Source organism: Blastomyces dermatitidis (genome assembly GCF_000003525.1).
Source record: "Blastomyces dermatitidis ER-3 genomic scaffold supercont1.2, whole genome shotgun sequence".
Classification (NCBI taxonomy): Eukaryota; Fungi; Ascomycota; class Eurotiomycetes; order Onygenales; family Ajellomycetaceae; genus Blastomyces; species Blastomyces dermatitidis.
Window position 1 is genome coordinate 3,480,873 of NW_025544775.1, and position 24,337 is coordinate 3,505,209.

The 24,337-nt window shown below is 39.2% G+C and overlaps 4 protein-coding genes across 7 annotated transcripts; 2 read left to right on the forward strand and 2 right to left on the reverse strand.

Moving 5' to 3' along the window:
• Positions 1 to 11,507: 11,507 nt before the first annotated feature.
• On the forward strand, positions 11,508 to 14,298 carry BDCG_01770 (molybdopterin synthase small subunit CnxG). Of its 3 annotated transcripts, none has more exons than XM_045417301.1 (2): positions 11,508 to 11,978; positions 12,078 to 14,298. In XM_045417301.1, the coding sequence occupies exon 2, from the start codon at positions 12,146 to 12,148 to the stop codon at positions 12,491 to 12,493; it is 348 nt and encodes a 115-aa protein (XP_045279738.1). In that variant the 5' UTR covers positions 11,508 to 11,978; positions 12,078 to 12,145; the 3' UTR covers positions 12,494 to 14,298. The 3 variants fall into 3 exon arrangements, with proteins under 3 accessions (XP_045279738.1, XP_045279739.1, XP_045274159.1); XM_045417302.1 differs by having other exon boundaries at positions 11,508 to 11,926; XM_045417303.1 differs by having other exon boundaries at positions 11,955 to 11,978; positions 12,095 to 12,709.
• BDCG_01771 lies at positions 12,051 to 14,452 on the reverse strand. Of its 2 annotated transcripts, XM_045417305.1 has the most exons (4): positions 14,135 to 14,449; positions 13,571 to 14,052; positions 13,339 to 13,460; positions 12,282 to 13,208 (listed from the first exon to the last, which is right to left on the reverse strand). In XM_045417305.1, exons 2-4 carry the CDS (start codon positions 13,648 to 13,650, stop codon positions 12,994 to 12,996), a joined length of 417 nt encoding a protein of 138 aa, XP_045274160.1. In that variant the 5' UTR covers positions 13,651 to 14,052; positions 14,135 to 14,449; the 3' UTR covers positions 12,282 to 12,993. The 2 variants fall into 2 exon arrangements, with proteins under 2 accessions (XP_045279740.1, XP_045274160.1); XM_045417304.1 differs by having other exon boundaries at positions 12,051 to 13,208; positions 13,571 to 14,452.
• Positions 14,453 to 17,878: 3,426 nt separating this feature from the next.
• On the forward strand, positions 17,879 to 19,651 carry BDCG_01773 (C6 transcription factor; the record flags this gene model as incomplete). Its single annotated transcript, XM_045417306.1, has 1 exon — positions 17,879 to 19,651. The coding sequence occupies one exon, from the start codon at positions 17,879 to 17,881 to the stop codon at positions 19,649 to 19,651; it is 1,773 nt and encodes a 590-aa protein (XP_045274161.1).
• A 2,146-nt stretch (positions 19,652 to 21,797) lies between these two features.
• BDCG_01774 (ABC transporter) lies at positions 21,798 to 24,133 on the reverse strand (the record flags this gene model as incomplete). Its single annotated transcript, XM_045417307.1, has 7 exons — positions 21,798 to 22,318; positions 22,412 to 22,565; positions 22,646 to 22,725; positions 22,795 to 23,245; positions 23,312 to 23,570; positions 23,631 to 23,871; positions 23,953 to 24,133. The coding sequence occupies 7 exons, from the start codon at positions 24,131 to 24,133 to the stop codon at positions 21,798 to 21,800; spliced, it is 1,887 nt and encodes a 628-aa protein (XP_045274162.1).
• Positions 24,134 to 24,337: the final 204 nt, after the last annotated feature.

The window sequence follows — 24,337 nt, forward strand, 5'->3', positions numbered from 1 at the left end:
CAGAAGCTTACAGAGTCTTTGTAAGGTTGAAACAGGCATTCATAGACACAGTGATACTGTTTCACTTTAATTTCTTACTCTTAATCAGATTAAAGACAGATGTCTTCTTCTTTATAATTTCAGAAATAGTCTCATAACTACAGTTAAATGAGAACTGAGTTTCAGTAATCTCTTTCTCATAGAAAATGTAATCTGTGAAGATCAACTATAACATTTATAATCAGAAGCTTCTTATAATAGTGAAATTCTTTTATCACTGATATCACTACTTTAAGAGCCTTGTAATAGTGATTACTATTAGAACTGATTATAACAGCTTATAACAGTTTACTTCAATTAAGAAACTCTCATGATAACAGATTCACTGAGTTCAGAGACTGAGTAAGTTCTGATTCAAGATAGAACATATTAAGAGAACTAAGAACTCAGTGAACAGACTCTCTCACAGATCAGACTATGTTAAGAAGATCAGAGCAACAGACACTGAGAGACTAGAGAAGGCAGAAAAGCTTCATGAGATGCTCAGACTGAGTGTTGTAAAGAGATTGACTGAAGAGTCTCTTAATTCTCTATAAGAGAAGAGAAAGAAGAGAGAAAAGAAGCCTGTACAACTACTTTCTATAACACTGAGAGTCAATACTCTGAAGATCTCTGCAAGAATTCTTGAAGAGAGTATCTATAATCTGAAGAATTTGCAGACTTTGAGAAGTACTGTGAAAGATCTGATATAAGAGAAAACAGAGTATAAGTCTTTATAAGATCTTCTATTCAGATTGTCTGAACTGCAACTGAAGAATGAATATACTCAGTATATTTGAAAACTGCTTATAATAGAGATTAACTCTGCAGAAATAAAGAGTTGAAGAGACTTAAATAATCTCTTATGAAGAGAGGACTGAATTTATATGCCTGTGAATAAGTTTCTATGTATAGAACTTATTAAAAGACATCATGACTCTTCTCTAGCAGGTCATTTTACAGACACTAGAACTCATAAGTTGCTTATAAGAAAATACTTCTGACTGAAGATATAAGAACTTGTGAAGAAGATAGTAGATTCTTATACTGTTTATCAGAGTTTGTGAGTAGTGTGATTCAGATTATATGAAGAACTTACTCCTCTACTCATCTCACAGAAACCTTGAGAACAGCTAGAAATGAATACTCTTGTAAGCCTCTCTAAAAGTAAGAACATATATAATGCCTGCTTTAACAGTGTACTGATGATAGTGAATCACTTTATCAAGATAACACACTTTATACTCACTTATAAGAACTTGAAGTCAAAGAATTTAACTCACATCTTTATTCATAATATAATCTGATTGCATGAGTTATCTGTGAATATTATCTCAGACAGAGAATTAATCTTTGTAGAAGAGTTCTGATCTGATCTGATGACTATACTGAAGATCTCATGAGATCTAAGTATGACTTTTTATCAACAGACAGATGATCAGATAGAATATCTGATAAGTATATTAAAACAGTATCTGCAGTGCTTTATCAATTATAATCAGAATGACTGAGTGCATTAATTACTACTTACAGAGTTTATATACAATAACTCAAAGCATGTCAGTACAGATAAAACTCTCTTTGAAATACTCACTGAAACTCATCTGTGAATAATCTTGATGAATCTGTGAGAGTACACTATAGAGTGTGATAATGTCTGTAAACAGACTGAGAGAATTCAGAAGATCTGAAAGAAAGCTCATGAATTCTTGAGAAAGACTTAAGAGTATCAGAAGAGATACTATAACTTCAAGCATATTATAAAGAGTTTTAAGAAAGATGATAGAGTCTGACTGAGTCTAGAAAACATCATTATATAGAGATCTAATAAGAAGCTGAATCTCTTACAGACAGAGTCTTGTAAGATTATGAAGAAAATTAGCTTATAGTTCTATAGATTGAAACTGTTATCTAAGTTACAGATATACAATGTTTTTCATGTCTCTTTGCTCTGTGAATATAAGAAATTCTCAGAAGAGAATTCTATGACTCATCACTCTATCTGTGAAGCACTAGAGAGTGAAAGAGAATATCAGATCAAAGAGATTATTAACTCAGAGAAGCAAGATTACAAGCTCTGATTCAAGATTCAGTGATAAGAGTATTCTGATAAGATAAATGAGTTCACTTAAGAATTATTCAGACAGATAAGATATCTGCAGAAGCTGAGACATGACTTTTATACTGTGAATTCTGATAAGTCAGAATGATATAATCTTTACTAAGAATCTGATTATGATAAAGATATTAACACTGTTATTTATAAATTCTAGTCTATAAGATAATGAGTTTCTACTGAGATGAATAGTCTGTGATGTATATAAGAAAAGAAGAAATCATATTCTTATTAAAGCTAAAAAATAAGAAAATAAACAGGACTATGAATGTAATTTAGAGATTAATAAAGAAAAAATAAAGAAAACTCATAGTTATATTATCAATATCTGTAATACTTAACTCTCTCACAACTATCAATTTCTCTCTTCAAAGAAGCAGAGAGTATTATATCTGTAGTACAGACAATTATTACATTTGATATAAAGACTATCAGAAATGCACAGACTTCAGAGAAGCTGAATATTAGAGTATATATAGTTACAGCAGAATCTTGAGAACTGATTATCTGCACATGTGATCAGATACTTCTTATAAAGCTGTATTCACTCTCTCAGTTATGCTGAAGTATTCAGCTCAGAAATAATTGATATATGAAGAGAGAGCTTATCTGTTCAGATCAACTTCTGTCACAAATTCATGACATTTGCATTATCTTGATTATTCAGATTTTGCAGATACTCAGAAACTCATCTCTTATTGACAATGAAATTGCAGAAATGCACTGCGGTGTGAGAATCATTGATGAGAAACCTAGACATATTTACATATGCCTGATCAGAGATTGTGCAGACAGAGAGAGAGTGATTATAGGCCTGCAGAGCTGCAGGAGACACTGACAATACTGAGAGCTTTATAAGAACTATTAGCTAGAATCTGTAAGAAATTACTTATAAGAAGACTTACAGCAAAGAAAAGAACTGTGCTGCTTGAAGCCAGAAACTGGTCTGAGAAAGAGATGAGATGAGCTGCTGGCCTGAAGATCAGGTATGATGATAAGACTGAGAAGAATGAAGACATGATTGTGAGTGACAGTATCTTCACTTCATCAGTTGATAAAAAGCAATCAGAGAAGTCACAGAAACACTCATAAGAAGCTCAGCAGCAGTCAGACATTATTATGAAGATATTGAAATTGAAAAATTTTTATTCTTAAGAAGTTCTTGAATCAATATACAGACATTGTCAGAAACACTCTCTCTCTATCATCTGAATAAAAACACTTCACAGATGAATGAAGATACTCACAGTTTATAGAGATAAAAGCTGTTATAGAAAAAGAGAAAAGAAGATAAGATTCTGTAGACAGATCTGAGATATTTATACTACTCTAGAGAGATTTATTTACACTGTGAGTGATCTTATAAAACAGTCAGATCACTCTAGTAAATAAAAGTGATTGTGAATTGCAGATCTGAATCTTTCTATATGACTATAAAGAGTGATTGCAGACTATGAACATCTTGATTCTACAATTCTACAGAGTTAATGAAAGAATGGAAAATTCCTCATAATTCTACAGTATCAAAGAACAATGATTTATAAGAATGAGTGAAAGATTAACTTATAAATGTTTCTCTTTGATAAGAGTGATCTCATAGAAAGTAATTCATCTGTGAGATGAATCTGTGTGATGATCACATAAGAATCTCATGAAAATGATTAAGAGTTAACTGAAATTCTTCTATATGAAAGATGTGAGATGAATCTGTGTGATAGTTAGAGAAGAATCTGTAGACTATAAAGAATCTTATAGAATAAGAAACTGAGTGACAGACTCTTTTCTCTTCACAGTAACAAGGAATTTTTCCTCACTGAGGTTTTTTATAGATATAAAGGATTTTTAGTGAGTATCACTGCAGTGCTGAGCTGATTCTATGAAGTCACTCAGTGAAAGGCTTCACAGATGAAGTCTTAGAGAGAAGAGAATATGTAAGAAATCTCACTTCTCACAGATTCTTTATCTCTATTTCTATCTCTCATGTAATCAATAGAGCTAGCGGCTCTTGACTACACACAACTATATAGACTGAAGTTCATGAATACTATTTATTTATAACTCAGCTTGAATGCTATTATACATTTAATCTCTACATTTTATCTTTCTACCGCGAATACTTCTAGTAGTTAACAGTACATATCACGCCAAGCTGCAAACACCCGAATAATCGCCTGCGAGCACTTATTCTTACAGAGTGATACTGAATATCTTATGAAGAAAATATTGAATAAGTAAATATATTACAGTAAGCTTCAATATCTCATTAAATAAGAAGATTATTCATTATCAGAGAATTTATGAAAATCACTTAAGTATTTGAAAAATGCTGAGAAAGAGATTGCAATCTATAAGACAGCTAGTAGAGACTGCTCTATTACACATCAGAGATATTAAATAAGAAACACTGCTTAAGACTTCTCATTTTTCTTAAAGAATTTTTTAGAGATAATCTTACAGTAATAAGCTGATATCTTATAGACTCTATAACACTCTTCTTCTATTTTCTCTTAAAGAGTTTTTAGAAGTTTAATAAGACTACACAAGTGTAACATTTCTGAAGCAGTTAAAAGAAAAGAAATATTTGAAATCAATAAAAAGATTAATATTATCAATTCATAGACTGCTGCTATTCTAATGAGACTGCAGTCTGTTAAAAAAGTAAAAAGAGAGATCAGAGTCTACTCATCAATAATTACATTCTCATTAAACTTATTCTTCACTGTTAAAGTCTCTGATATCAGTATCTTTATCTACTGAGAAGTTAGTACTGTGACACTGCAGAGAAGCATGCTGCAGAAGAGTATGAGAGATACTGAAAGTATTAACTTATCAACTTATAAAATATCTTAATCATCTACTTCAACTGAAGTGAGATTCTCTTCAATCAGTGATTGATCTCTGTGATACTTTTAACAGTGATATCAGCTGACTTCTTCTTAAGATCAGTTATTCTAAGATGTTTTTTTATCTTGAAGACTCATACTTTCATTTTCTTTTATAGATGAGTAAGAGAAATCTCTTCAGTCTTGATAGAATCTGTTAATACTTAAAGCTCTGAGATTCTCACTCTATACTGCTTAAGCATCTGAACTTCTTGTCAGAGCTGATACAATGCCTTCTTGTAAAGTAGATAATACTTACAGAGAGACAGAAGTCATTATTACAGATATAATGAAAATAATGAGAGTGAGAGAAGAGACAGATGTATAAAATTCTCTCTTTCTTCAGCTATTTAATATAGTGTAGATAAGTAGTGATACTGATCAGAGGCTGCACTGAAGCCTTCTCACAGAGAGAAGATGAAGAAACTGCAGGATTCTGCAGACTCAACTTAGTAGTATTATGAGCAGGGCTCAGGCATGCTGCAGGAGACAAACTACAGATTGAGCTTCTCAGAGTCACTGTTCTCAGAATCAAGCTCTTTTCAAGTTTCTCTCTGAATGATCACACAGGGTCATATATCACTGTATTGACTGAAAGAGGAGGCAGTGTTACAACAGTAATGAGAGAGGCAGAAAACAGATTAGATACAGACAAACTGATCAGCAGAAGAAATAACATCTCACTGTAAGATACAGTGACTGTTATCACAGTCATAAGAGAAGTAGAAGAAGAAGAAGAAGAAGATGTGATAATGAGAGCAGTGCTTTCACAGTTCATCAATACTGCTGTCTTCATCTTCAATCTGGCTTTCTTAACAGTTATGAAGGCTGCAGCTGCACCATGAAGACATTTATTACTTACTAGAAAACATCAGAATAAGCCTCTTATTATCTCTCAAGAATGATGCTCTTATGCACTCACTATTACAGATGAGAGAGAGAAAAGAAAAATGTGTTATAAGAAGAGAGAATCTTTTTGAAAAAATTCTATCACTACTATTAGCTTTGTCTCTAAAACACATCACTTTTATAGAGAATTTCATATATAGAATGAAATATATTAAGAGATCTGTAAGTCACTTATTAACTACATTTTTCTCATCTCAAATTAATATATAAGAAACCAACTTATCATATGTTTAATTTAAATAAAGATGAGCAAAGAAAGATCTACACAGTCAGCTGAAAAACTCATTTATTTCTTTGTATCATGCATAGTATATATACTGTCAAATCAGTTAATAACTGTTACTATATAACAAAGATAATTTCTAATTCAGTAATCTTGAGAATATCAGAACTATGCTCTTAAAGAAGAGAACATTGTCACATCTCTGACTATATCAAGACTCTGCTGTGATTTCACACAGCTCATCACTTTTATGTGAATAATTTCATTCATTTCACAGACTATCTAAACTAGTTTTTAACTGCTCTATAATATCATTCAGATATATTATAGAAAGATCTAATTAATAAATATAAGAACTCTGCTTCTATATAAGATCAGCAGATTACTTTTTCTTGACAGTGAGACACTGCTGAGATATCACTTCAGCTATTCTCACTTATGAAATAAGAGAAGGTATTCACTCATTATCTATATAAAATAGCTAGATGCTGACTTCTCATAAAAGAAGTCAGTAATTCATTTTTCTTCTACTGAAATATATATGAGAGTTACTGTGTGTCTTATATAATCTTCTTAGTATACTAAGTATTATATCTGTGATATTCTTGCAATAACCCTGTAGCCTACAAGCTCACTATTTAAGCAAGATAGTCAAGCTCACTTATACAGCTTCTCAAACAACTATCTCTATATATCGCCGCTGACTAGCCACCGCTTCGGTTCCGCCACGTTACACTAACTGTTGAAAGAAATACTCTGAGAAATATTCTTCAAATTCAAATTTCAACATCAATAGAAACAAGAATAAAGACAAGAATGCAGAGAATACAGATACTGCTTCTGTTCACAATGTTATAAAGCAAGTATTTTGCATCAAAGAAAAGATCTATGTAAGTGATCAGACAGAAAAAGATACCTGAATTCTAGACTCTGAATCAGACGCTCATGTCACACCTCACAGAGATCTTATCATGACAAAACCTCAGAAGATAAAAGTGATGTTGAAAATAACAGATGAAACAGTGATCTCTGCTACAGCTATAGAAGATACAAAGATTTCAGTGAAAGAGACAGATATGCTATTAAATAATATCTGCTATATTCTGAAGTTAGAAGTGAATCTCATGAGTATAAGTAAGCTTGTACATCAGAGTTATATCTATAAGCAGTTAATATATAGAAATAATCATACTATGTTGATTATGTCTTCTGACTGCATGTTCTCATTTACAGCAAGATTAAATAAGAATAATATCTATGAGATGAAAAGGCCAGTTACATACAGAGACTTGATTCAGTTTGCTATACTTAATAGTGATTTTGAACCTGTGAACACATTACAGATGAAAGATGACACAATATTGACACTATCTGAAAGAAATGATATAAAGATTATAGAACTTATAATGATGCAATGACATTAAAAGCTAGAACATCTAAATCTCACAGATATCATAAAAATGACAGTAGATTCTCAACTAGAAATGAGAATAAAGAGTGACAGAGCTTTGTCATTCTGTAAGATCTGTATACAGATAAAAATGATACATTCAACATTTGTATCAATGATAAGAACTATCAAACCTGCAATGAGATTCTTCATGAACCTTGCAGATGACAGCTGTACACTATATGATGAAGTCAACCTCTCTACTCAAGAGAGAGCTAATTATTGAATGAGTATTACAGATAATGCTACACACTACAGATGAATTATTCTTATAATATCAAAAAATGAGATCACTGTGTATTTAATAATCTTTATTGATGAAATTGAGATCACTACTCAACACTGAATTGAAATTCTATACTGAGATGATGAAAAAGAGTTCAAAAGTCAAGAACTTAAGATTTACTGTCAGAGTAAAGAAATAGTGTATAAAATAACTACATCTGATACATTATAATCAAATGACTCAGTGAAACACATGAATTAAATAGTTATAGAGAAGACAAGAAGCTTGCTATTTAATAGTAAGCTGATGAAAGAGCTCTGAGATGAGGCAATGCAAGTCACAGTCATGATAATCAACACATTCTCAATATTAATAAAGATATTTAAATGTAAGAAAGAAACATTACTTACATCTTTTAAAGCTTGAACTGAGATGCAATCTTCTGTTCATTGAATACAGAGATGAGAATGCAAGATTTATAAGAAGAATTTAAAAGTGTTAAATAAGCTCACAGATAGAACTGATGACAAGAAATAACAGCTGATTGAATATCAAGAATTACATTAATATCATGTGTGAAATTCTATTGTATGTTGTCTTGAGATTGCATGAGATATCATATTTAATAAAGCTCTTGACATAGGTGCAAATACACCTGTGAATACAGTGAGAGAATTCAATGAATTATCTAATGAATTGAATATTCTGAATATCAGAGAGAGATAACAGTACTACTTACTATAATATCTTATAAAGAAAAAGTCAGATGTTTTGAAGATAATTGTAAATAAGAACTTAGAGAATGTAATTAATTTAATCTATCTTCTAGATAATAAGATATAGCTTATTATGAATAAAGAGTCTGAAGACTCTGTTAATAAGAATAATTCTATTCTAAGTATTCTGACAGACTGATCAACTACACTAATAAATGTCAAGAGAAGCTCAGACTGAAACTATTAACATAAGATAATGAAAAAGAAGATTAAGATATTTAAATAGAAGAAGATATATATTATTGTTAAGAAGATCTCAGAAATGAATATTCTTACAGATAAATAAGTATATAATTGAAAATTCAATAATAAGAAAGAAATCATCTACTTTAAAGCTCACTGAGTGATTAGAGAGTTCTTACAATAGTAGAGTATTCATTATACAAGATTGTATACTGCAGTGATATCAGAGTCTACATCACACAGTCTATTCACTATATTAACTGTCAAAGAAAGAAAGATCAAATCAATTAACTATATATCTGCATTTTTGAATAATATACTATCACAGAATGAGATGATCTATATATAACTATTCACAGGTGTTAAGCATACTAGAGAGAACTTGATGAGACTACTCTGTCAGAGTCTATATGAAATGAAGCAAGCTGTAAGAGTATGATATTTTCTAGCAATGAAACATCTTACTACATTGAGATTTATATTATCTTATAATGATAAATTTCTATATCACTCTGTTCACAAGATCTATCTGACATTGCATATCAATAATTGTCAGATGATAGAATCTCAAGAACAGTAATTAGACTGAGTATTAAGAGAGATTATAAAGAGATTTGAGATAAAGAATATTGAAGAGACTAAGTCATATCTTGAGATAAAGATTAAATATCAGAGAAATGATGATTTAGCAGTTACACAGAGCTGTTATATTAAGAAGATTCTTAAAGATTTTAACATGAATAAGATAAATTCAGCTGATACTCTGATAATAGTTAGTATACAACTGAAATTCTCATCTGATAAGAAGAAGAGATTGAATAATAACTTTACAGCTATAAAATATTATCAAGAATTGAGATTATTGTAATATTTGATCTCAAGCAGTCAGTTAAATCTGATGTTCATGATTAACTATCTCTTGTGTTTTAACTTATATCTGTATAAGACATGTTAAGCAGTGTTAAAGCATGTTCTACATTATATTAAGAAGATGAAAAATCATGACATATTATACAGAAAGAAGATCAGTGATATGAGTCTGAGTTCTGTAATATACTGTAATTCAGACTAGACAGAAGTAAATTCTCAATACAAATTAACTACTGACTATATTATATTGATTAATAAGTAATCAATTTCATAATAGTTACAGAGACAGATATCTATCATTAAATTAATCATAGAAGCTGAATATATTACAGCTAGTAAAACAGCTTATAAGATAATCTGATTAAATAATATATTATATAATACTGAGTTGATGAATAATAAAAAAGTGAAAATATACTCACATCTATAAGTTGATAATAAGAAAGCAATTGATCTAGTAAAGAGAGAATTCTTAATATGAAGATTATATCATATTAAGATTAGATATCATATTCTTCATAATTTAATTGAAAAAGAGAAAATCATGATAAAACATGTTAATTCTACAGTGAACATAGCTGACAGCCTTATCAAGTCACTGGTGAAGCCTGCATTTGAAGATTTTATCAAAAGAATTGACATTCAGGAAATTGAGAAGAAGAAATGATTGAATAATAATGATAATACAGCAGATCAATGAATTTTGTATATATTTCTTAATTTTTACAGTTATTGCTGTACAGACGCCTTTCCTAATGAGGAAATCAGGGTCTGATTGATGTAATTAATTATTATTGCATTTTTGAAAGATTTGAGAATGAGGGAGGCCCCGGGTGGCGGCTTATAGACCACGGTGTAGCAAGGGGGGGTGTTGGTGATTACTACACCTACCCTAGTCACGTGCCACCCCAACCTATTTAGTGTAACTCGCGTAGTTAGATTACAACACAACAACGTTATCCTCCAAGAGAATCTATACGCGTTTGTAGCGGCCGAGGATCGGTGATTGAGAATGGCCGAGAATCGGAGTGTACGCGTTCGAGAATGGAGCGGTTGGAATCTGTGGAGTGTAACGGAATAGTCTATATGATTGATCAGGCGCAGCCCGCCACAAATACACTTCAATCTTTCAGATTCTGTAACCTGGAAATGACTCTGCTGAGTCAGTATATAATTAGAGAATAGAAATTCATGCTAAGAAGATTGAGAGCTTGATAATAACAATAATAATAATGATGATGATTGTGAATGTGAATATGAATCAGAAAAGATAATATAAATAGAGAAAGATTTAAATGAAGTTAGTGATTAATCTGTCTTACTACTGACTTATATTTCAGTATCTTTCATTCTCACAATAATAATAATAATAATAATATAAGATATGAGACTAACTTTTTAAAAAAAGATGAAGATTATTGAGATTGATGAGATTTATATCTATCTCACAGCAGATGATGAAGCATCAATTGTTATAACTAACTGAATAAGAAAGGCTGTACAGCACTAATTACATGTGCATACTATGTATGAATTCATATGGAAACATTGCATGTACAGATCCACCTGTGTGATAGTGATGTTAATTAAAAACACCACTGAATGTTAATTTACATGACATTAAACTATATAAGAAAGGCCATTACTGCGAAAGGTGCTTGCAGGATCCCTCTAATATATATATAGCTAGCTCTTCCTACACGAATACAACGGATTAACCATCCCACAATATAATGATGGAATATGTGTTACAATCGGCGACACGTGACACGGATGGAATGGTGGATCCACGGTGTAATCACCGTAAATTAACCCTACGTTCTTCCCGTATGGTTCCCACCGAATACAACAGATTAACCATCCCACATATTAAGCTCTTTGTAGATAGCTCTATCAAGACAACCTTCAACCATCCTACAAAAACCGACCCCGCGCCAAAACCGCCCGGTTATCTGATAACTATATCAAGACCGCAAATCGCAACCTCGAGAGTTTTTGAGATTGTATCCTCTTAATTTACTCCCATATACATACGCTCACACACGCATACAGAGAAAAAGAGAGGGAGAAAGAGCTTTTTTTCCCACGTGTCAGTTCTCACCATACGTGGGGGTATCTCTCTTAATTCTCAGTCGGCCATAATACGCGACGATAACAGCAGATGCTTAAGAACCAGGAACTGTAACTGGGACCGGGATCTAAGGTATCTGATTGAATATTCGACTGCGAACTGGATATTTGGAGGTAGAGGGGAGAAGGCGAGGCAGGAGGAGGTCTGTATATTTGCTCACTGATCCAAGAAATGTGCAACAACACCCTTTAATTGTGAGAAAGCCGTCCGTTTGTATACGCTATTCTATCCCAATATATATATAGTAACTTCAGCTATTTCCCTCCATTAACCAGTTTTACTTACTCACATAGCCAACCATCCCCCGCAGACGAAACGCGCAAGAAAAAAATTAAAAAAAAGCCCCAACGAACAACAAACAATGAGCCCCCAAACCTTCCAAATCCACTACTTCTCCATCGCCTCCGCCTACACAAAGAAACATACAGAATCCCTCCCCGCGCCGCTCCCGCTGTTCAAACTCTTTGATCTGCTCGAGTCGCGGTATCCGGGTATTAAAGAGAAGGTCCTTGTTAGCTGTGCGGTTAGTGTGGGGTTGGAGTATGTTGATGTTCATGCTGATGGTAATGGTGATGGCGATGGCGCTGTGACGAAGGCGGATGGGGGAGAAGAAGGTGGTGCTGGTGGTGGGGAGCAGCAGGAGAAGAAGGTTCGGATCATTGGACCTGGGGAAGAGGTTGCGATTATTCCACCGGTTAGTTCTGGATAGGTGGGACGCATCTTGGATTGGATTTTGGATTTTGGAGGTATGTAGATGTGGATGTGGAATTGGGGTCAGCGCTAGCTTTCATATATACGAACTGGATAATGTATTTATTGCTCTTGGAAGGCTTCGGAAGTTTTTTTTTTTTCAGTTCGATATCCGGGATACAGAGAATGTGTATAAAGGATGATACTGGAAATCAAAAGCCCTCATAAATTCGGATTATCATGATCTGCGATCATCACGACTAACTAGCCCATTCCAGCACGAAGATGGAGCGGAGGAAGCCCCCGGTAAAAGGGAGCAAAGGTGCGTAAACTATTAAATTACGCGGAAGGAAGGGACAAATTTTGGAAAAGAAAACAAAATGGTCCCGAAAATTTTGTCAATTTCAAAATCACGCATCCATCATAGTCCCCAATTTCCTAATACCAAGTCTTTTCCTCGCGACCCCCCCTTCCTCCCCCCTTCCCACACAAACTCATTACGTGAGTGATTCTCAAGATTTAAGACGGAGGAGTTAGCTGGAAGACCTTGTCGGCATCAGCAACCGCGGGCTGCCACTTGATGTTGTTCTTCGCGTAGATCTCTGCACCCACTGGCCAATCCTTGTAACCCTCCAGTCCGGCAGTGCGGATGACGTATTTGGGCCCTGCGACAGTCTGGTGGTGGTAGATGTGGGTTGTGCAGTTGGGGCAGAAGTAGCAGTGGACAGGGTTTCCTGTTTTTTTTGTTATCAGCTCACAGAAGGTTTAATTCTCTAACTATATACTTTTTGGGGGCATGATGCGGGACAAGCTAGGGCTGACGGCGGAATTGGTGGCAAAAGACGCAGTTTGGAAGAGGCATACCGGAATCACCGGTGTAGGTATATGAGCCTAGAGTGCCCTTGGTGAGTTCGAAATCCTCCTTGGGAACGATCTGATTGAGAGTATAGTCGCTGCCGTTGATGACTTTGCAAGCGTCGCAGTGGCTGCATTTGTAGAAAGCGCTTAGCCCACATCCACGGTATTTTGGGAGGGGATTACCTAAAAGCTCGGAGTATCTAGATTTATAGAACTATTGAGAGGATGGATATATTACCAAAGAATATGGCTGGGAGTCTCCATCTTAACAGTGAACTCGGTCTGGCCACAGTGGCAGCGTCCCTTAAAAGTCGACATTTTGGCAGTGGTTTTGTTTGTTGACTTTGCTATGATACAAGTGAAAATAGATCGGGCTTTGATGTAAGCTGGGGCTGGAAGAGCTGCGAAATCGAAAGGATGTCAAAGGGCCGTGTGTGTTAAGATGGAAAGAGAATTGCAAAAAGGGGTAGGATGGCGCTGGGTTTTTATATTTGTTCAGCCCTTCCTTGCCTGCTGCCCCTCACCACCGAAACCCTCCCCTCGATCACATTAACTTTCCCACCTTTTCTAACCCAGCAACCACGACGATAACCCTAATTGGCTAAGGTTTCTATGATGCGTGGGTGGGATCGAGTGTAAAAATAGCCAGCCATTATGATCATATATTTTTTCCTTAGTTTCGGCAATTGACGTCAGATCATTGGCAAGATAGCGGGGGAGCTGGCAGAGAATTTGTCAACCTGCTGCAGCTCTATATGATCCAGTCAGGGGGTGCGTGGTTAAAGACTAGACTCAGCTATACACTTGCAATCGTCTGCGATCCGCGGGCAACGGGTATTGGAGATTAAACATGATGCGGGAAGTGCCTGGACATGCCAGACCACATCCATCTGGCCAATGCCACAAATTCGATGTTAACCGTGCATCAGAGGCGCTCTCCGCTCTCCAATCTCCCGTCTGGAATGAAGCCAAGAATACCCGACCGATGCCAGAAATATCTCAATGTGGGGTTGTGCTGCGCTAAGGGTGCTTGGGACTTTCTGCTGGAGCCATCGAAAGGTGATTCCAAATCCAACCCTGGAAGCAACCGTGTTGGGGCAGCCGCTAGCGTTAGTAGACAATGAAAAAAAAAAAAAAAAAAAAAAACGTTCCGGTTAACACGGGCGGAGGAGGGCCTGGCGTTCAACCCTAGTGAACGTGGGAGGGATATATCGTGAACTGAAATCTTAGAAAAGGCTTATTGCCTATTGCCCACCAAATGTCAGCTGCGAGAATGGCTGATAACTTAGATCAAAGGATGTCCGAACCCGTTGAGATGCAGTTTGCAAGGTTGAACTTCATGAAAACTAACAATCCAAAACTGGTATATCAATCATGCTCGGCTTTCCTATTCCTTCTCCCAAAATACCCTCACGGGCGATACCCGCGTTTTATGACCAGCAAAGTCTGATAGCATTGAGCTCCCAGTCGCAAATTGCATGAAGCCTGGAGCGTACTATTATGACAGCGGGGGTTCTAGACAGAAGAGTCCATTCCATTTGTCACATTCGCAGTAATTTCCTCATGTCCTTGTCTTTGGTATTGTTCTTGGGCGGTGCTGTACTCAGCATCACGGATTCCAGGAAATCTGGACGTTTGAAATATCCAAGTCCTTGCAGGGTAGTTGCATATGGACTGGTTACTGGAGAAACTAAACTGACTACTGGATGTCAGGTTTGGAAATATATAGCAGTGGCATGAGGTCCGCAATCATGATGAATTGAGAATGTGAGAAAATGACAGAGCCTCGAAGGTGTGGAGAGCTCTATATATATATATATATATAACTGATGTGGGGAACCGCAAGGTCCTCATTCAAGACGTGTTTAGCTCCGATCCACAACACGACAACGCACCTTCAACCTTCAATCTTCAACCTCCAACCTCCATCTAACCTCCTCCCCGGTCGAAACCCCAACTCCTCGCTGAGACCGATAAATTCTACCCATCTCTCTAGATAAATGGAAGCAGTCCTACATCTCTAAACTCTACGCTGTGGTGTTGTTTCTCTGTTTTATTTCCCAATCTTCCCCATCTCACCGCCAATTGGCGTTTAATCCTGTCACATAGCAATCCGTAAGCCCTTCCCCTTGGTATTTGCAACCCAACTTGAAGGTCCAGAGATCCTTTGAAGCCTTGGCCAGTTCATGGATCAATTCGTTTTATACTCACGCGCACCCACCCCGTCGCTTTGATAACGACTTGAACCCAGCAGGCGTCAAGCAAACAAAGGGAAGCTATGCCGGCTCTACTATGGAATCCTAATGTTGTTAGACAATATGATCTACCCGAACCTATAATTCTACCTTGTGCAATGAGAATTTATTTTTCCTGCGAACCCGATATCGATTGTTGACTCGCCTGTATACATTGCTCAACTAGCGACGAAAATGAATAACCTCTTCAGTGGCCAGGGAATAGGACGCTTAGAGACCGCGAGCCAAGCATCCTGTAGCGAGGCTCAAGTTTCGAGTCCCACACTGGCAATAGGAGCCACCCAACTTTGGAGATTTTGCAGCACGCTCACAATGGTAGCGAGGGAAGATCTCTGACTGACAACATTGAGCAAACATCTGCGTCTAGAACGACAAACACCACTGTATAGGGGCACAGGTTTCTCAACTCATTTATAGGGCCGTCTAATCTGGTAGTACGGAGTACATGTAACTGCACATGAAATTCTGGCGAATGTGTTGCGAACGAGGCATCAATACGCAATACAACATCAACGGGCTTGAGCATGTTGTATGAGTTTGCCCGCTAACCTTCCGTAACCGTGTCTTCTAAACTTCAACGACCTAGGAACCTTGGAAGTTGACACTGATTACACGCTGGTTCCTTGAGCAATGTGGTTGGCGCAATAATAAAGCAGCTATCCCTCCGTAGCCGCTCGACCAATCAAATTCGCGAATCTTGTGGGATGCTATTATTCAAGGCAAAATCTACGAGACAATAAGGAACATAATCTATATTATTGTCTTATGGCGAATTTGGTTGGACTACCGGGCGACTTATTGCACGAAGCGAAATTGAGCTCTTTCATTCAATTTACATTTTTCCGAGCCCAACAGCGAAAACAGGGGAAGGCACCTTTACGGGAGAAATGGCATACGTCGCTCAATAATAGGATCTGGACAAGGAACAATAGGATCCAGTTGACTCAAAATTGGAAAAGAGCTCGGAGAGATAGTTGAAAACTGACATCGAAGCACTTAACAATCTAGAATTTGCGGATGATGGCTTGCCCCAGAGTATGGCTGTGTGGCTTTCACTATGGCTTCGGATAGCGAGCGTATCACTGCATCAGGATTCCACGTACTTGGGTGAAAATCCCCTTCAGCTGCAGTTCCCAATGTGTGTCTCCCGGTTGTTGGGACATATGATACTGCGGGTTATATGCATCTCTGTTCCCGGGAATATTCAAAGGGGCTTGTGCGCTGCAGACCCTGAGTCTTCCGCATTGTTCACTGCTTAGACTGCGGTTGAACTATGTTTCACTATGTCCCAAAGCCCAAGCCCCCGGGAGAAGGAAGATATTGTCTCTACATGTATGTATGTACATGTACACACATACATGGTACACCCGCTTTACCCCACAGCCCCAGGTGCGGGAAGGAAAACGTACTTTTAGGTCTCCCTCGGGATTATTATTGCGGAGGACCTTGGGCGTTTCGCGGCTTGGCTAGACGTATATGATTACCTCGGCGGTGGGGCCATTGAAATTCTCTGGTGATGAAAACATCTCCACTTTGTTCCTTGAACTAGAAAGGCTGGAGTAGGAGGAGAAGGGAAAAAAAAAAAAAGAAAAGAAAAAAACTAGAAAAACAGAACGTGTAGAACAGGAAAAAGGGCGGGATTATAACTGAAATATGAGTGAGGCTGTTCATACTCAGACCTTTAGCTCTTGACGTGTGAGAGAATGAGGATGCACTGTGGCCTGGCTATCTCGGGCAAGATGCATCTTCGCACAGAGCCTAGGATATCGGATATCCTTCCGGACCCTAAAACAAACGACGACCCTAACTAACTCCAGGCGCCTCGCTCTCCCAAGTTTTTGGCTCTGCGGTCCAAGTCTCGCAGATTCTTGAGGCGAACGGCGGAACAAAATTTTGGATCCGGGCCACGTGACTGAGCCGATGAATGGAGCCGCGACGTCACGGCGCGAAGAGAACAATAGTTGAAGGCACAGATTGTTCAGTAACTGAATTTTGGAACAATCGACATCCCAACACCAGGAAGTTGGGAATCGATACCGACGGAACGGGTGGATTCACACCCCACATTTTTACTCTTGATGGCTTACCAAGAATTCATTTATATATCTCCTTGATGCTCACAGAAAGCTCGAAAACATCCTTCAAAATGCATTTCCCCTGATTCCATGTGAGACTGTGTTGCTCCATTTCATATTATATTCACATTATTAACATATATATACATTTTCTTTGTCCTTATTTTTTATTTATTTATTTTTATTTTTATTTTTTTCCTCCTCGAACTGCATACAATGCAGAAAGCGACAACAGGAACGACGCAGAGAACAACGACTCAGGCTTCCTCGCCTGTCCCGCTCGCATGTCGTGCTTGTCGGAAGAAACATCTCAAGTGCGACGGCCTACATCCGGTCTGCAGCCGATGCCGGAAAACGCGCACCTTATGCGAATACACCCCGTCTCGCCGTGGCTACAGGTCGACACCTAAGCCAACTATAGCCGCAAGGACTAGTATAAGTTCTCCATCTGGCTCATCTGTACCGTCTGACAATCAGTCCAAGTCGCCAAACAACTTCGATTTCAACAATGTGATGCAGACGCCAGAATGGGCAGCTCAAGATCCTTCGATCATGAACGCTAGCTCCTCCACAGAGTCCTTGGATACATCGCCTCTAGCATTGCTAGATCAAGGGATTCTACGTCGTAACAACCTCATCTCAAAAGTTGGTGACCCGATGTATACCGATGACAGTGATGCGCGACTGGTTGACTTTTACTACGCCTTTTTCCACGAATCTCATCCAATAATGCCCCCTACCCACTTGCTGCATTTCATTTCCCCGTTTCCAGCATGTTTGAAGACAGTTATGAAATTCGTTGGCGCTCATTTTGCTTTCGGAGTGTCTACCGATGCCTACAAAATTTCCACAGCCAAAGCGATTGAGAATGATCGGGAACCGTCCTATCAGAAAGTCCAAGCTCTCCTTCTCTTTTCAACGATTCTCCACGCGCGAAACGATCGCGAAGAGGCCATCTCTTACTTCTCCATTGCGGTTAACTTAGCCGTTGAACTGGGCATGCACCGGAAATCCATGGTTGAAGTTCTCGCAGGCGGTAACTTTGTTCGTGAAGAGAGCATAAGGCGAACTTGGTGGGAAATCTACATGACCGATGTCATGTTTGGGGCATTTGATCACTGTCCCTTGAAGATTGGAAACTTGACCATGGACGTACATCTTCCCAGCGAGGAGGCTAGTTACTGCACCGGCATCAGCCTCGTTGAGCCACCGTCAACCACCCAATTCTATAACCGTGTATTTGCCGATCACTCACCTAAATACTCGTCTTTCTGCTATGCAGTCGAAGCAACTCACCTGTTGAAGCGGGGAATAGCCCTCGGTGTCACACTTGACGACGAAGACGTACGTGACCAAGTTGAAGCTCTCGAAGCAAATATCGGTAGCTGGTTCCGCCATGCACCAGAGGACAGGCCCAACGCTCTATGCATTGACGGAACCGTCGACCAGGTATTGTTCCGCGCCTACATGCTGGTCCACTGTGCCTCAATATATCTCCACCTGCCACGATCGTGTCTAATGGCCTCCCCTACCGCTAATGCCACCATTGCCTGTGCGCGCAGGGGAACCTACCTGCCGCCCACTTCCCACACACTCACGCACGCCTCCAAAGCGCTCGAGGCTGGGAACGGGATCGTTGCCCTGGGCTCCATCCGCACCCCTCTCCTCAAGCACACTCCCTTTTTTATCTGCGGCCTTGTCCTTGGCGCAGTCGTTGAACTCTGCGCCTGCTCCGTCAATGTCGGGCACTCGATCGAGCCCCGCAGGGACCGCATAGCGTTGATCGTTGGAGAACTGAAAGCACTGGACCGCACATGGGCGCTGGCGCATCAGGTTATGTGGCATATCAAAATGTTGGCACGAGAGGTGTTGGAGATTGGTCTCTTGCCACCTACTCAAGCGACTTTGGAAGATCCGGGCCCAGACGTTAATGTGTTGCTGTATAGTGATATGTGGTTGGGAGATATTACCATGAACCCGAATATGTAGCCTGAGATGTATTTCTTTCTTGCTTTTTTCTTTTCTTTTCTTTTTTTTCCCTCTTCTTTCCTTTTCTTTTCCTCCCCCCCCTTCTCTCATTTTTTTTTTTTCCAAATTTAACACGAAACAGAAAAAAAGCACACAAATCCCCTTGGATCCTCAATTCCCGTTTTCTTTTTTTTTTTTTTCAGTGTATTTCGGTTATTATAAATATGAACCTTCTTCTGAATACATAGTGGACGGTAGTGGTGTTTGATAGAGAGTGGCTTCATTGATTGGGACGGAAGGGGATATCACGGCAAATTACATCCGGCGTACACTGATAGCAGGAGAGAGTCGCTTTCGGGCTGCATTGAGCCTTTGTTTTATTTATATTTTGTCTAACTAATCAGTTACACTCTGCGTTCAATTAAGCATACAACTCATCGCAGTCACAACCCACAAAATGCACCTGCACTTCTGCATGCCCTGCATAATCCCATGTTGGCGGGAACATGGCAAATCAGAAGTATGTACGGAGTACTTTGTGCTCCTAAAAAAAATCCCAGAAACTCCCACCAACCAATCTACACCCAGGATTATGGGATGAGCTACAGATTACAGGCGTGCAGGTATTATTTAAATTAGCATTTATTTATCCACTGTTCAACCAACAAGTTTTTCCACAGTAAATTTTTCATCGAAAAACGTTAACTATCAATGTAACTACTGCTGCTGCTCTTATTTTCAAAAGCCCGAGACACACACAAGAGAACAAAAAAAAAAAAAAAAAAAAAACACAACAGCATAGTTATTATTTTAATTATAATTTCTAAACCAACGCCCTCCCGACGTTCCAGCCCACAGCCAGTTGACTAACCAGCATCGGCCTCTGACGTCATACCTTGCCGGCGCCAATTACACGCCACTGACGCCAGTCGCCAGCGTACTCGCATTTCCGTCAGCAATCTGTGCTAATTCAAAATTCTTGAGCTGGATTATTATTATTATTATTATTATAATTCCATCTAAAATAGCGGCAAATTATTTTATTTTATTTTTTATATTTTGTTTTTGTATATGTTTGTATTTGCCTAAAACTTGGAAGAGCGCCTGAAAAAGTTAAATACAAGGGCTCCACACTGGAGCCCGATCAATTTTGGTGGGGCCGAGGTGAATCTTTTGATGTTTTATATTATTATTGTTGCCGCCCGATATGTGGAATGGGAGAGAGTATGTATGTGTGTGTGTTTGTGTGTGTGTCTTTGTCTGTGCCATGGACCATGGCCAGTGCAGGTGATGGGAATTAAGAGCCACGTTGAGTAGTTATTATTTGAATGTTTGTCGGGTTGAGCGACTTGCGGAGACTGATACAAAGGTTTTAGATCGTATGGGAAAAAGTGTACATTGTGTACGCTGTAAGAGGAGGGAAGGAAAGAAGAAGAGGGGGGGAGGACTGGGAATGGGATTGGATTGGGGGGGACATTTTGGTTTCAGATTAATAATGAATGGTAGGGATATTGGTATTTGAAGTCTAATAACTGTACTGCGTATATATGGGCGTTAATAAGATGCTGAGGACTCATTGTATTTTAAAGTTAAAAGGAACTAACTAAGGAACTAGCAGGGGTCATTTATAACCTTTATGCTTAATCTTTTATGCTTTTATTAATGCTTTGCAGGACGGGAACCAAAATAAAGAACAAACACGTTGAACAGTTCATTTAAGACGGGTACTTTTTCTCTCTGCACAACGTTGCCTAACTCTGTTGTTCTGCTGCCGCTCGATTATATGATATGTTGTGTAGCAGGGATGCACGAAGGGAGCAGATGTAACCATAGCTAGCTTTAGAAGAGTATTATATGCTGAAAAGTGCATGGGGGTATAGATGGGATGTTTGTTAACTTTTGTTGACCAATCCAAGAAGCGGGGAAGATGTATATTTATATTACAATTATTCTATTAGTATCCCGATGTATGACTATTTTAAAACCTATTCAGAGGTTTTCAAAACACAAGCGCAAAACAAGAGGACCAAAGCAAAAATAGCTAATAATCACGCTACAATATATACATGCAAAACATCAATAGCTTTCAAGATGCTATCGTGTATAGCAGGTGTTGAAGCAAACCGATTGAACAAATCCAGGCTTTGACGTCTGCTCCTAACGCTCGCTACCTCTTTCTCAGGTACAAAACGCCCCATCCAAAGAATCTGTAGACCGCGGTGATAGCCAGTAGAATGCCCACCCACTTCCCAGTCCTCCCCGTCGCATACCCATAAGCACTCAGCACCCCTGTCCCAGCGATCTTACACTCAGACGCCAGCTCGCTGGCATACATACACTGGCAATTGGCCCCACAATCAAAAGTCCTGTCGGCAAACTCGTTAACCATCAGGCCCTGGAAGACGTAGGCCTGGTAGTCGATGTAGTGAAAGACGTAGCGCCAGAAGACGTTGAGGACGGTAGGAGAGACCATGAAGCCGCCAACGCACATCCAGACGCCGTTGGCGAAGGCAGTTAGGGCGAGGGAGATGACGAAGTTGGGGAAGAGGGAGGAGATGAGGACGACGAGGGATTCGGCGGCGAGGAGGTCGAGGAAGAGCCACATGACGAAGGTGAAGAAGCCTGTTGCGGTGTTGTGGTAGTTTACGAGCCAGAAGGAGACGACGGCGAAGAGGATTGTTATGACGACTGTTTTTTGTTGTGTGGTTAGGGTTAGTGAGCTGGTTGGGAATTGGAATTGTCTTTTGTTTTTGTGCGAAGGATGTATCCAGGTTTACTTACATAGGAATGGAATGCCAATTATGAAATTGGAGATGACGAATGATAAGGGTCCGTATAATCCATTGGCCCTTTCTTTGATAAAAATCGCGCGGTCCTCGAGGAATGCAGGGACGTAAGCGACGGCCATGAAGGATATAAATGCAGATGAGAAGAACTATGACGGAGAGGGGGGTTCGTTAGTATCATGCAACCCGATCGGGAGATTCTATAGACGCGTGTGGGTATTCTACTTACCACTGCGTTGATAAACGGCTGGATATTTTCTTGGCCGGAACCCAGCCGGAGCCAGACCGTGCCGACCAGAATCGCCAACCCTGGACTGTGTTAGTACTTGAACCCGGCTGTTCTGCGAAAAAAGGGACATGTCAAGGGGAATAACGTACCGAGATACATGATGATTCGAACGCCATATGCGAATACATCGCGATAACTCTTAACAAAGGACCTATGGAGTAGAGTAAAGACGGTACCAACGGCGCTGGCACCTCTTACGGATGAGGCGCAAATCTCATGCTTCTCAGCTTGGCTTGCGACCTTTTCAACCTCCGCATCAAGCGCCGAGGCCTCGTCTGAATTTTCCCAATTAGTGAAAATCTTGGAGAGTTGCTCGTCCGCGAATTCCTGGTCGCTTGCGAAATCGGTGTTGACTAGGTCGAGGACGAATTCTGCGGGGTTCATCTGGAGCGGCATGCGATATCCAGTCCTGTCGAGGTAGGGTTTCATTTCGGAGCTGGGTCCAAAGTAACAGGTGCGGCCTGCGGATAGAATCATGAGCTTGTCAAAGGTCTCAAAGGTTGCAGTAGACGGTTGGTGAACGCTCGCGATCACGATGAGCTTAGCAGCAGTTGTTGTCAGTAACGTAAATGTCACAAGCGTCCAGGCCCTGGGGAATAAGCTCACTTTATTATTCTGCGCAAGTTTCTTTACAAAAGACATCACTTCAAAACTGGCTGTGGAGTCCAGGCCGCTAGTCGGTTCATCAAGGAATATTATTTTAGGGCATGTAATCAGCTGGCTAGCCACGCTCACACGGCGTTTCTGGCCGCCGCTGATGCCTTTGCGAATCGGGGTCCCAATCAAGGTTTTGGCCTGGTTTTGTATTCCGAATGAATTGAGGAGAGTGGAAATACGTTGCAAGCGTTGTTTTTTAGGGATGGAGCTGCAAGTTGGAGTTAGAATATGGTTCCAATTGAGGATGGAGGTGCAATAACCGGCTCACCTGGGAAGGGAGAGCTGAGCGGCAAAATATAGTGTCTCCTCCACTGTCAAGGCTCCCACCAGAACATCTTCCTGCTCGACGTAGGAACTGATGTTCCTAAATATCTCGAGGTCGATATTTTGTCCATTGACGAGAATGTCTCCCTCTATTTCAGCACCGGGGGCAGACTGACGATGGGCGAGTACGTTCAATAAGGTAGTTTTCCCACTACCCGAAGGGCCCATTAGGACCATGACCTCTCCTACGATTTGAGTTAGAGAGCATTATCCACGGAGTAACTAAATGAGCAGTGATATGAGAAATTTATGTTAGTAATACACACCTGGGTTGACATGGCCGTTCGAGTTTTCAAGGATAGCCTTTTGTTTCTTTGTTTCGCGGTCCTTAACTGTGACAGCCACGCCTTTCCAAGCAAAGGAATGGACTGTCTCGTTCATGAGAAACGCATGTTCACCACCGGTTGCCTCGACGTCTGGACCCATTGTCATTGAGCCAAGCGACATCCTCTATATTCGTATATAGCTAGCAAGCTAGAGGGGAGTAGGAAAGTCGAATTTAGAATGCAAGAATATATGGGACGGAAGAAGATGCCTCCCTTTTATTTATTGAAAAGAGGAGATTAATTAATTGAATGACGCATTATGCACCTCCCACAGCCGCTTAACAGGCGCCCTTTATATATAAGAACAAACACCAACAGACGAAGG

Excerpts from the sequence above, each read along its gene's own strand:
- BDCG_01770 (XM_045417301.1), top strand. The coding sequence starts at position 12,146 with ATGAGCCCCCAAACCTTCCAAATCCACTACTTCTCCATCGCCTCCGCC.
- BDCG_01771 (XM_045417304.1), bottom strand. The coding sequence starts at position 13,650 with ATGTCGACTTTTAAGGGACGCTGCCACTGTGGCCAGACCGAGTTCACT. Across the intron at positions 13,461-13,570 it reads ACTCCCAGCCATATTCTTTG|CCACTGCGACGCTTGCAAAG; the intron begins GTAATATATCCA and ends CTACAAATGCAG. Across the intron at positions 13,209-13,338 it reads TACCTACACCGGTGATTCCG|GAAACCCTGTCCACTGCTAC; the intron begins GTATGCCTCTTC and ends CAAAAAAAACAG.